Source organism: Haliotis rufescens, unplaced genomic scaffold, assembly GCF_023055435.1.
Source record: "Haliotis rufescens isolate VD_foot unplaced genomic scaffold, xgHalRufe1.0.p SCAF_25, whole genome shotgun sequence".
Taxonomy (NCBI): Eukaryota; Metazoa; Mollusca; class Gastropoda; order Lepetellida; family Haliotidae; genus Haliotis; species Haliotis rufescens.
In genome coordinates this window covers 3,102,307-3,116,037 of record NW_025963946.1, presented here as the reverse complement: position 1 = coordinate 3,116,037, position 13,731 = coordinate 3,102,307, and the positions used below count along the sequence as shown (strand labels likewise).

The window sequence follows — 13,731 nt, the reverse complement described above, 5'->3', positions numbered from 1 at the left end:
AGTATCTGTTTTCATCCATCCATTTCATTTTGTCATGTTTATCCATATTTGATTAATTAAAAAAATCATTAGTGTTAAGTCATTTAGTTATCAGTCAGTGTAGTTAGGATGGTGGGGTTTAAACATGGTTAAGACTGTTGATTATTTCTTTAAGGGATGTGATAGAATGTTGGTCTGATATGTGTGAAGTGCATCATATTGGTGATTTTACTAATAAAGATATGTGACTACCAGGAGAAAAGGCAACTTATGGGTGCTAGGATACAATTGTGCTATGACGTCATATAGACATCGTCATGAAGATGTGTGATGTCATGTATCTCTGTAAAAAATATGAATTCAATCTTGTGAATTGGATTTTTGTGTTCTGAACATAATGTAATTTTAAAATATAATGAAAAGTCAAAATGTGATTTTTCACCCATAAGGTCGCTTATCTCATGGTTGGTCACATGTATTGTGTTTTGGTAACTGAAGCCCTTGTGTAGGGTATATACTTGTATACCTGCAGATGTGGGGTATGTACTTGTATACCTGCAGATGTGGGGTGTATACTTGTATACCTGCAGATGTGGGGTGTATACTTGTATACCTGCAGATGTGGAGTATATACTTGTATACCTGCAGATGTGGAGTATATACTTGTATACCTGCAGATGTGGGGTATATACTTGTATACCTGCAGGTGTGGGGTACCAGGAGTGTGACAGGGTCTCTGTGGACCAATGCTTTCCCTTATAATCCACTCCTCGCCATTCCAGGGGCCTCCATTCTATTGGGATATCCCCTGCACTCACTCATGACCAATAGCTATAGCTTCATTTGACCCCCAGGGGTTCTGGGTAAGAATGTAAATCCCCAGGATCCTATTCTGGTCCAAAGGGTCGAGTAAATTGATCTGGTGGTGGTCAGGCTCGGTGACTTGGTTGATTGCATGTTATTGTATCCCAAATGTGTGGATCGATGTTCATGATATTGATCACTGGGTTGTCTGGACCAGACTTGATTATTTACAGAACGCTGTCATATACCGTATTCGACATAATAAGCGCCCCACTCTAATTAGCGCCCACGGCGATATTTGCCAAAATATTAGCTAGTGAACAATCCCAATTAGCACTCTTCTGAGTGATCAATGTACACAATACGTGTACATTTATTCGTGTATAATATGCACTCGTGTGCTATATATGCACCCTTAATTACGAGCAATTAAATTCTGGAAAAATATATCAGTCGAGTATAATACGCACAGACGTTTCTTTTGTATCATTTCAGGCTGTCAGCAGAAACCATAAAATTTACGATCTTTCGACTCTTTCACCGAAATAATATTCTAATAAGAGCCCCCTATTTCTAATTTTGAGAGCGCGCTTATTACGTCAAATACAGTAGTTGAAATATTGCCGAATGCGGCATTAAACATTAATTAATCAACCATAGCTTCATTTCGGAACGACATCACCATCTCAACCGCTCCCTCGCTCGAATTAGCACAGAATATTACTCATTGAAATTGAAATCAACAACCAATCAAATGCCTCTTCTAGATGCGAGTTTGACACAGGGTTACATTCAAAATCACAATCTCACAGGAGTGAGCCTTTGATATATTTATTTTAATCAGGAGATAGTTATAATATTTTGGGTCCAGGGTGTATATCAAAATAGAATGGAGATATGGTATACTGGATAACCGAGGATGTCATTACCCTCCCCAGCTGCCGAATTGTTCCGTACTGCTCCAATTTACTGTCCGACCTCTTCTGGTCACCATTATATAGCTAGGAATCCTCACAGCAACAGGTTTCACCCTCACCAGCTTGGTCGAAGTGTGCGCTAAAGAACAGCACAGAGTTTGTTATAACTCGTAGTACACAAACCATTTTTTTTTTTTTCCAAGAATTTGGTTTAAAATATATTCTTGTCAAAAGTTATGAACCTTGGCCCCGTTCCTCAAAGCGATCTTAGCTCTAAGGTGATCGTAAGTCCCATACTTAAACATAGGCTTACGATCATCGTAGCGCTAAGATCGCTTTGAGGAACGGGGCCCAGAAAGACAATTTAGGAGAGTTGCTACATCAGCTCCTGAACACAGCAACATTGAGAAAGAAAAGTATACCTTTCGCGTGTACGGTATACTACGTTTATAACAAACACGCTTGTAGCGAACTGATGGATATAACATACTTTTTTTGGTCCCAGGCGTTTGCTGTATGTATGCTTATTACGAACTACAGTTATAACTGACATTAGTGGCCACCTTTCAGTTTGTTATAACTGTAGTTTTCTGTACCCTTGTTTACAGAGACATAACTTTTGAGAAAATACATTTTCATCTGGAGTATTTGGTGTGCCAACGGTTAAATAGTTTGAGTGCACTGAGCATGTTTGGGGGCAGTTGGGTAGCCTAGTGGTTAAAGTGTTCGCCCTTTCACACCAAAGGCCCGGGTTCGATTCCCCACATGGGTGCGATGTGTGAAGCCCATTTCTGGTGTCCCCCTCTGTGATATTGCTGTAATATTGCTAAAAGCGGCTTAAAAGGCTCGCTTGCTGAACAAGTTGTGACTGTTGATGAAAAATCAGCATCCTACTCCATAAGACATTGTTGTGGAGTATTTGTGGCTACATATCAGCGACCAATAGATATTGGGCTGTGTAAGGGGAGCAGTACTCAGCTACGTTTTCAGCTATTCCCCACCCATATGATAACCACATGTCATTTATAAAACTCAACAAATTGATTGTTTGTTCTTTGAATTTGTCCCAAAGTGAGGTCTTGGATCATGTTTCTTATTTTATTTTGTAATTACAATGTGTTTTACTTTAGAAAATATGACATCAAAAAAAAAATTCTCTCGGCACATATTAATCTCATCAACCGATGAAATAAAAAGGTTTAGAAACTAGTGAATGAATACCTCCCTCTTCTAAATTTTGGGAGAGAGCCTTTTAATACCACAGTCCTTATTACAATGCAATTTCTAACCAAGATAGGTGCTCAAGTCCTGGTGATATAAAATCTGTTTGAAAAAAAAGGAATAAAAAATTAAATGTTTTGGCATAATATGATTTTGTACATGAGTGGCCCTGCTTTTGATCCTTCTGATATATGATCATCATGTTGTGCATATATACATATATATATATATACGCAGTGACCAACCGACCCCAGAAAAATATATTGTATTGTTTGTGCATAGACATCCCTGGTGACAATTGCAGCAATGGTTTCACAATTGACAAGACTGGTAAATTGATATCTATAACACTTTCCTGTCTAGTTCATGACACAGATTATCATATGGAGAACGAGTGCTAATTGGGATTGTTCACAAGCCAATATATTAGCAAATATCACCGTGGGCGCTTATTAGAGCGGGAAGCTTATTATGTTGAATACGGTAATAATAAAAGAAAATGTATTTGTAATAATCTAAATTCCATACGCTATGTATGTGCTCAAATCGCCACAATAGACCTAGATCTATGCAAATATTCCGATAAGTTCTTGCAGTTAGACTGTTCATCATTGTGAAATCATTTACCTGTAATACCATGGATCAGTCACATGACATGTGACGGTCACATGACATGTCACATGATCTTCTCCACCCTCAGATCTACCCCATCCTGCTCTCACCCAACCCTTCTCCCACCCCCTCCATATAGTCAGTACAAGCAGCCATGGAGTCTGGAGGAGTGTTATATTTATTTTGTAGCAGATATTATGATGTAACCCCTCTCACTGACCTGAAACAAAAATATCTTAATCTCAGTGTTTTAGCACGTCTAGATTTCTTCAGTTTCTGAAATTAGAGAGATTCTATGGATTATGAATTAAAAGATAATTGAACCGACAAAGATTTCAAAATATTTTCATCTCATGTTTGTCTACCGGTAGTTTGGGTACAGTGATGGTTTGTTGTGTGTGGGAAGGCAAGTTGTCACTAACATATTTGTTGTGTGTCAGTGAAAGTTGTCTTACAAGGAGCATGATGTTTCTGATCAAATCTGTGTATGATCATGATGATCAAGTTGATCCACACTCCAGTAATATTAATTCCCTTAGCCTCAAGGTGGCTTAATTTATTGTTCACATAGGATGGGATAATTCCAGGAAACTGTTGATGAAACAGAGTTTACCAAGAAAGACATATTTTGGGGGCATAAGTGATTCTTAAAATAATTGTCTTAAGTCTAATTATTAACCTCTGTGATATTGTATGATTTTCTAATTTAATACAAAATGACCAAAATATGAGGAGAATTTCATGTTTTTTGTGTCTTAATCTTTAGCATAAGATTCGTTAAATATATTTTTTTAGATGTTTTATTTGCAGGTAAAATACCTTTAATATTAGGGTGTGGCTCAGAAGATTGCTTGAAAGTTTAGAAAGTTGTTTAATGTTTGATGCAGTTGCCCGTCAGATGAAGACAATCAACTACCAGTTGTCATCACAGCGATGTCTGGAGGAGGGATGGACGTTGCGGCCGCCGAGCCCACTCAACAAAGAGGACGAGGATATAGACATCTTCATGCCTGAACCATTAAACCCGGCCATGATGGGGACAGGGAGGGTAGGTGGTAGACTGACTTGGTATAACTGCTGACTATCCCAGTTGGTTTATATTTTATTGGATAGATTTACAGTTCTGCCAACATCGAAATAAAGGAAACATTCAAGTAAACCTTTCTGTTTACATAAGTACTTGGTTGCCCGTGAAGATCCGGAGTAGAATAGGTCTTCAGCAACTTCTGCTTGCTGTAAGAGGAGACTAATGGGATCGGGTGTTCAGGCTTGCTGACTTGGTGGATGCATGTCATCATATCCCAATTGCGTGGATTATATCAATCACAAGATTGTCTGATCCAGACTAGATTATTTACAGACTGCCATCATATAGCTGAATATTGCTGAGTGCAGTGCTAAACAACAAACAACGTAAGACTTGGTAACTTCACGTTCTGAAATGTTTGTCAACAAGCAGTCTGAAGAAGGACGTGTAACGTATTGGTGTCGTAACTGTCCTAGTTTGAATGTGAAAAACGTGAAAATATTACCCTTGACAAAAGACAGTGCCTTTTATTACAGTTCGTAAAGATTAATTCTTTACTGTTGTTTACCGTATGTTAACCAGCAGCAGATGGGTACCAAGTGGGATGAGACAGTAATGGCCACACAGCAGCTTCTAGCGAGGCAGCTTGGGTTGTGTACAATTTACTTATGGGATTGATACTGACGATATACAGATATTTTTATCATGACTATTATTAAAAACTGAATGATTGTGTTTCAGTTTCGAGAACGTCCATTGATACAGAAGTTTTATGAGGATGGAAAGAAATTCCTAACAGTATTCCCTGATGGATCCGGCAATGTGTTGTATCCTTCCAGAGATACCTCTGTGTAACAGCTCACACCCTGACACATCACAGTTTGAAACATGGCTTAAGTCCAAGATTCTTGGTTTGACAGCATGTAATAAACACAGTAGTCTAAGGGACCTAACACTTAATATTCTTGTGGGATCTGGGTCATTATTTAGAAAATATGCATTTTTTTCTGTGAAAGGAGCTGAACATTTACGTTTTTCACAGCACATTTTCCCAGATCATCCAACATGTCTGGCAATCAATTTTGTTTTTTCGGGGAAGGGGAACTTTTTTTTGTCAAATTTAATTTTCCTGGGTTTTTTCGTCCACGTCCGTAAAATCTTCATCCAAGATTTCATACTGCTTCCAGCTCACATTTAACTGAAATGCTGTTCAAATCTGCACTTAACTAAACCCAAACACTCTGTTGTCAATTGTATTAACTTGGTTATCTGCTGACCTCCTTGACCGATGACCAGCTACCCTAACGGTCAGATCGCCATCCTCATCAGCTGTGTGAGCCTTGGTCAGTACATCTACGTGGTGCATGACGACTCACCCAGCCGCACGGTCAAGGCTGTGTTTGAACCCAGTGGGTATGGGTCCTGTTACCATAACAACGGAATAGTCAGGTGAGTGGAAGAATGAATATGTTGACCTAATAAGGACTCCATGACAGAGCAAGATCCCAAACATTGGAGGGGCAGAAATTTTGTTAGAGACAGGAAACCATATCTTGCCATCACTCCTAGAAATCTAGTTGTCTAGGGAACAATTGTTTTATTGGTTGTAGAATCTGAGACAAAATTATCCAGTATTTTCTGAAGATCCGTGTCTGGTGTTCAGCAACCCATGCTTGCTGTAAAGACAACTGTGCTTGTCGTAAGAGGTGACTAACAGGATTGGTTGGTCAGGCTCGCTGACTTAGTTGACGCATGTCATTGTATCCCGATTGCGTGGATCGATGCTCACAGTGTTATTCACTGGATTGTCTGGTGCAGACTCGATCATTTACAGCTGGAATATTGCTAACAAACATTTCTTCTGAACAACCTGGTTTTCCAGGGAACAATATCTCTTATTGTTTGTAAAATCCGAGACAAAATTGTCCACTACTTTCTGAGACGGATTAGATGGCTTGCTAAGCACAATGTGTATTCCTCATACAGAAAATTTATCATTCCAAACCACTCCCATGATAGCCTCTATCCAAGAACTGTGCCATTGATGTAGGTGTGTGTCGTGTTCCTGAACCGGATTGGCTGTTGCTCACATATCACTGATGCGCACAAAGACGATCATATCTCTCATACATTACCAGGGATACTCCGAGCATCATATCTCTTTATGGAACCACCCTGATTATCAGCCACTTGTTTATCTGACTCAGTTACGAACAGGAAACAATTAGGAGACAAACACACTGTGTTTTCAATGTAGAGGTAGGTTACCTGTAGATTTAACCGCGCTAAATTAAATTTGGAACCGAACGCGCAGTGATGCGGCCGTCAAACCAGCTGTTTCAATCAGAGGGGGTTTATTGTGATTTAATAGCCTCTGATTGACCAATCAGAATCGAGTAAATTCCAAATTCAGGGCAGAATTTAACTGTGACATTGCTGACCAAATAGTAGAGAAACCTTTGGATAACAGCTTCTTTGTTATGCTGCAATAGGGGTTTCGGTGTTGATGCTTATGCCGTTGTCAAGCAAGTTGTTATCCATAAACTTTTGTCTACTTTGTTACCGTATATCGCTGTGTATAAGGCGACCCCACGTATAAGACGACCCCCCTGTACATGCCTTCAAAATCAACCCAAAATCCTATACTCTGTGTATAAGGCGACCTGGAATGAAGCACATCACAAGTGCGCACACAAACCTTATATATGCAATAAAAATATGTTTATCTTGCGTTGTTTTTTTCTACAATGATAGGTCGCGTGTGTAACTCCAGCACACGTCGCCATTTTGTGTTTACACGGTTCGACACCAAATTAGTGCCCGTAAAATAAAATTCATTTCTGAAGTAATAACATATAAGAGACAATGGTGAGTAATTTAATCGCCAATTAACTATGTTGTAACTAACTAGGCTTATGTTTGCTTCACATTCAGCGTGTTTATTCCACAATCACTTGTACACACCGTCTCCAACACTTGTTAATACAACTGTAAAGCGGGAATTGATTTCAGCTTCACCGGTTATCACATGTTAGGTCACATGTGCAATATGCAAATGCTTACCGGTACTTCCGGCTCTCTACTCACGGATGTTGATTGTTTTACCGTGTCAGGTGGTTTGACAATCTGCATCGAGGCGAGGGTCATTTCAACTTTATTTGCAGAAATTATTAAACTTTATTCAAGGAAAAGAGATACAGATCATGTTTATGTATGGAAATAGTTATTGGAACAGTTATTTAGGACGAAATGCGAAGTTTTATTGTCAAATGCTGGGCTGGCTATCGGACGCCGGTTGACATCGCCAGTGGAAAAAAATGTGAGATCTTCGACTCCGTGTATAAGACGACCCCCCTTCTTAACCCCCTCATTTTAGGTACGAAAAACTCGCCTTATACACAGCGATATACGGTATCTGTCAACTTCTAAAAAATGCCTTTCAAGCAATTCATTGCTATCCTTGAGCAAAATTCAATTCAGTGAAATCTATTAAATCTGTGTCAGTTTGCCCAAACATGGTAACTGAAGACTTTATAGAGACTTCAAACTGCAACATGTTAAAACATTGCTAGATTATAGTACTTATTATCACAAAACAAACATGATATGTATGGAGTTTTTACAGGCCCACCTCGGTTTCACATTTAGGTATCTTCCCAAGATTGTGTAAGTGAATTCTCCAAACAGGCTTCCATAGGTTATCATGACATTACAATCAATGACATTCTTGACAGTCATGTTCATAATATGCTTGTCGTAAGGGGCGACTAACATGATCGAGTGGTCAGGCTCGTTGACTTGGCTCATGCATGTCATTCTATCCCAATGGTGTAGATCGATCCTCATGATGTCAATCACTGGATTGTCTGGTCCAGATTCGATTATTTACAGACCACCATCATATAGCTTGAATATTAATGAGTGCAGCGTTAAACAGCAAACAAACAATTCATGTTTAAGAATCAGCTGATTCTTCCTTCAAACATCGGCTCCTGACCACCTGATGAAACTGTTCCCAGGTTGTACTTTGACCAGCTGGGCGGCATCGAGCTGGATGTTCATGGGGGCAGGAGGAGGAAGTGGACGTGGAAGGACCAGGAGACTCACGTCCACGCCCCGCCATTCCAGCCAATCTGCTTCGGCCTGAACCGCTACATCGGCATCCGTGTGATGAACCAGGACAGCATCGCCCTCACCCTCACGGCCAGGAAGAGAAGCTGCAGGTTCAATGTCGGCTCGCGTCTTAAGGTAACACTGATGTAAAGTACTAACAGTATTGCAGCCCTGGGGAACCATCTCACAGAGGCAAATAAAAGACCATCTTCCCGAGGCAAGAGAGTTAGCTGAATTTAAAAGTCCAGTTTCCACCCTTGCCAAACTAGGCTGGTATTATGGAGTTACATTTTGGCTGGGCTAACGAGTCTATGCATAATCCAATCAAAATCACGCACCAAAATCAAAATCCGGTTCGTAAACTGTCGTGCAGATTTTGATCGATTGCAGAATTTGCAAAGCATGTGCACCGCAAAATCGTTGTCAGCAGATATTTTCCAAATCTTTTCATGCTTTTAATCAAGGTGCTCACGTGATGTGATGCATTTCGCGATGTAAGACCAGTTTTATCACAATATAGATCTTGATTATCGATCAGATCGTCCTGACTGGGCGCCGCCATTTTGTGTGAAGCAAACACAAGTGACACGTGACGTGGAATCTGATTGGTCCATAGGAGATGCTTAGAAGGGACATAACTTGTAATAGCCACTGGTGGTGCTACAATCGAGCCCAGTAATTCCAGCCTAGTTCGGCAAGGGTGGAAACTGGACTTTTAAAGTCAGTTAACTCTCTTGCCTCGGGAAGATGATAAAAGACTTAAAAAAGTTCTGCTTGCAAACTTGCCAAACTGGGCTGGCATTTCCAGTGGCTATTAGTTTTGTTCGTTCTATGTTCCTCCTATTGACCAATCAGATTCCACCTCTCATATCATTTGATTCTAACAAAATGGCTGCGCCCGGTCAAGATGGTCTGATTGATAATAAGGATCCATATTGTAATGAAACAGGTCTTACCCCACAAAGTGCATCAAATCACTTGAGCACCTTGATTAAAACATGAAAAGAATTGCAAAATGTCTGTCGACAGCCAGTTGACGGTACACATGCTTTGCAAATGCTGCAGTCGACCGAAATCTGCACATCGAAATTCATGTTGTTTACGCCCCGGATGTCTAGTTTGTTACGGGATTTTGATTGGACTATGCATAGACTCGTTAGTCCAGCCAAAATGTAACTCCCTAATACCAGGCTAGTTCGGCAAGGGTGGAAACTGGACTTTTAGAGTCAGTTATCTCCCTTGCCTCTTGAAGATGTGGGGGACCAGTTGTAGCCAGCTGCGTGTAGTAATGCTGCAGAACGTAGTTGTATCTCAGCTCTGTCACAGCGGATTGTAGCGAAGAACACATTTGTAGAGAGAATAGTCAATATATTTCAGCTTCTGCTTGCTGCTATGAAACTGATTTTAAAATGTTTTGTGGATAATGACATCATGTTTGCGTTGCTGCAGCTGGTGGCGCCAGAAAACATTCCGCCCAAAGAGATTGATGAGGCCATGCTGTTCCTGGATGAGCGCAAAGCTTATGTTGAGTAAGTAGCTGACATGTGGTCTGACTGTATAGGAATCTATTGAAAGCAGGCATCTACCTCTTTCTAGAAATGAAAATGTAGTGAGCCTTTTCCCACAAATCGAGTGTATCTATGAATCTGCTTACTCGATAATCAAAGATCGGCAAATGAAGTCAACTACTACTACCGTATTCGATGTAATAAGCGCCCCACTCTAATAAGCGCCCACGGCGGTATTTGCTAATATAATGGCTAGTGAACAATCCCAGTTAGCACCCTTTCCAATTGATCAATGTACACAAGACTTTTTTATTTGTGTATAATACGCACTCGTTTGTTACATGCCCCCTTAATTATGGGCAATTTAATTCTCGAAAATATATCTATCGTGTATAATACACACAGATTCTTCTTTCATATCATTTCAGGCTGTTAGGATCAACCACAAAATTTACAATCTTTCAACCTTGTTTTTAATCTCACCAAAATTATATTCTAGTAAGAGCCCCCTATTTCTAATTTTGAGAGCGCCCTGGGCGCTTATTACGTCGATTACGGTATTCCTGCCAAGGTGACCAGTGATGTTGTTCAGATACTGGACTCACACAAGTTATCATCTTTGGGTTGTCAGCACCACACTTGGGTATCATCTTACTGTGCGTGCTGTTTGTTTGTTGTTTAACAATACTGTGCAATGGGCCATTAAGCCATTGACGTGAGCACACAAACAAATAGACTGACATCTTTTCATTCAGGCAGTGGCCTCAACTCCAACACATTGTTTACTTTGATAATAGGCATCATGACCTATTGACCTCACTCATGACCTAATGACCTCACTCATGACCTTTTGACCTTGTCCATGGTGACTTAACTAGTGTTGACCTTTTGACCTCACTCCATCTCCCACTCTCCTTGTAGATCAATACTTGACAAAGTGTCCAACCTCCTCAAGTTCCCCAAGTCACCGAAACTTGACAAGATCCTACCGCCAATCCACCTGACGTCCAAACTACAACGCACAGAGAAACTGCGGCAGGAGAAGACTGCCACCAGGCTATCTGGCAGAAAGTCAGCGCGAGGGAAGGGAACACTTCCGGTTGTAACTGTCAACTAACTCAACCACAAATTCCCTGTACTCTTCACCATGTGCTTAAGGAACCAAGCTTGTCAAGTAGTTGTTGCTCCAAAGTCACTGTGATGAACATTGTAATTTATTGAGGAGATATTTTGTGTTAAACTCCTCAATATTGTTAAAAATAATGTTTCTCCCTTTCTCTCCTTTTGAAAAACATTTATGTGTAGTCAAAAATATATAACATTTACTGTAATGCTAGTTAATATTGTGTTGAGGAATATGACCTGAGTTTTATGATTTACTTATATGTATAAGCAGAAGACTCTGTCTCATGTTTCATATTTATTCTGGGATACGATGAACATTTGATATTTCTGAGAGGCCTCAAAAACAGATATCAAAGTAAACCATCCCGACAACGTTGTTCCAACTGTGTACCGGAATATCACCTGGGACTGGAGCATCTGAAAGATTTAATCAGTTTCAATTAATTAACAACTGTATTCAAGAACATTTACTCAGAGCTCAAGCATATTCTTTACTTCTCTTTTTTTATAAATGATGAATGACCACTATGTACTTATAGTGGCATGTACTTCTGGTGTCTTACTTACTTCCTATAGTGCCTACATCGACCTGTGTTTATGAAGTTATGAACTTCCATAATTCCCGTGTCTGCCATTTCTCTTTGCTCAGAATTCCCTGTTTAATTTATCCAGGTTCCGCTGCCATGATTTTTCTAACGCGTATTGTCTTTACTTTTATCAATGTAATGATTCTGTAAATAAACCTGCAAATAATATTAATAATATCAAAGTATTACTATTAGTTCACCTTGCCACCACCAGTCACAACAATCTGTTCATTAGAATGCAATAAGTTGTATTGTACAGTGTAAATACATGCCATTGCTTGTACAGTATGTAGAGACTCAGATAACTTGGGGGATTGGAAGTAGTGCATGTAGAAACAGTTATACATTAGCAGGATGCAGAATATACTGATGCTGACATTTTCAGAGGGTGTTGATCGTCACGATTCAAATGAATACCAGGATTTCTTGACATATTCAATACTGGCGCCAACCATATACAATTATGAAATTAGCACCAGTTGATACCCTTAAGTGAATTTATCATTTATAGGTTTGTGTCATCAATGACATAAACAAATCTGATAAATTTTGTAACTTGATCCGATGGACATGCAAACGAGGTTGCCCAGCAGGAACTAGAGTGAGTGAGTGAGTATTGTTTTACGCCGTTTTTAGCAATATTCCAGCAATATCACGGCGGGGGACACCAGAAATGGGCTTCAAACATTGTACCCAAGGTAGAGAATCAAATCCAGGTCAGGTGTGATGAGCGAATGCTTTAACCACTAAGCTACCCGACCGCCCCAGCAGGAACTTGAAGCTCCATTCATCAAACGTGATTCAAAATCATTCCCTTTGGTGAATTTCCCAATTTGTCGTCAAAATATGGCGACAGACATAACTGCAAGTCATTTGGTGCCATATATAAATTAGGTATTATTTAAAGAACGACTTTATATGATAAGGAGATTATGCCCCACCTGTGTATCTTTTATATATCATATATTAGGAATATATATTGTATTACGATAGCCTTTGGCGAGCATAATACACATTGTTTTTATTCCTAATATATTGTATCTAATAAACAGACTCACTCACTCACTTAACAAATTTTTTATTATTAATAAATAAAAATAACTTTTTTGTACGGGTAGGGTTATATTATGTCTTACTAACACTTGATATTTTCTAGGGGCAGGTGTTGTCAGTATTATACAACAAGTATTATATAGCATACCGTATTCGTCGTAATACGTTTACTAACCAATATTTTAACAAATTTGGTACTTATTAGAGCGGGGCGCTTATTAAGTCGAATACGGTATATGTATTTTTGGATCACACATAATCATGCAATTTAATTTGTTTTTTGGCAGAAGGCAATTTATCATTACTTGTAATAAAATCCAGGATTGTCTTTTCTCACCTAACTTAAATGGTGAATTGTTTGTTAATTACATGATTTAGATCAGAACCATGCGCTGCATTTTAAAGACCTGTATCTTACTGTAGCCTATGACCTGCTGCTGATGTGAGGGTTTGTGCTGATACCTTATTCTTGTAAATAAACCAAACTGAATATCTCCTTCATTGACATTGTTTTATGCTATGACATCACCTTGTTTGTTTGTTGTTTATGAGAGTTCCAATCTGCTATACTGTTGAGCGAAAAACAGCTACGAAAACTTGTAAACATAATGAGTCAAATTTTAACTTAAATCTCATACAAGTCGCATAGATCTAATAACACAACAGGGGGCACGGGTGGCCCAGTCATCTAAGGCGCTGCAATTTGCTGTGCAGAGTTGCGTCCCTTGGGCACGCCAGAAATATGATTGTGGGTTCAAATCCCTGTTGGCCCCGATTATGTTTCC

At 39.5% G+C, this 13,731-nt stretch overlaps 1 protein-coding gene across 8 annotated transcripts in view; it reads left to right on the top strand.

Annotated features, from left to right (window-relative positions):
* LOC124150704 (glutamate-rich protein 6-like) overlaps nt 1–13,442 on the top strand; it is a 46,574-nt gene extending 33,132 nt beyond the window's left edge. For all 8 annotated transcript variants that reach the window (XM_046522708.2, XM_046522711.2, XM_048402247.1 and 5 more), the window contains 6 exons: nt 4,421–4,581; nt 5,302–5,387; nt 5,857–6,009; nt 8,580–8,808; nt 10,123–10,202; nt 11,103–13,442. In XM_046522708.2, the coding sequence (XP_046378664.1) occupies nt 4,421–4,581; nt 5,302–5,387; nt 5,857–6,009; nt 8,580–8,808; nt 10,123–10,202; nt 11,103–11,298 (905 nt within the window). In that variant the 3' untranslated portion in view covers nt 11,299–13,442. The remainder of the gene's footprint in view (nt 1–4,420; nt 4,582–5,301; nt 5,388–5,856; nt 6,010–8,579; nt 8,809–10,122; nt 10,203–11,102) is intronic.
* The last annotated feature ends 289 nt before the right edge of the window (nt 13,443–13,731 follow it).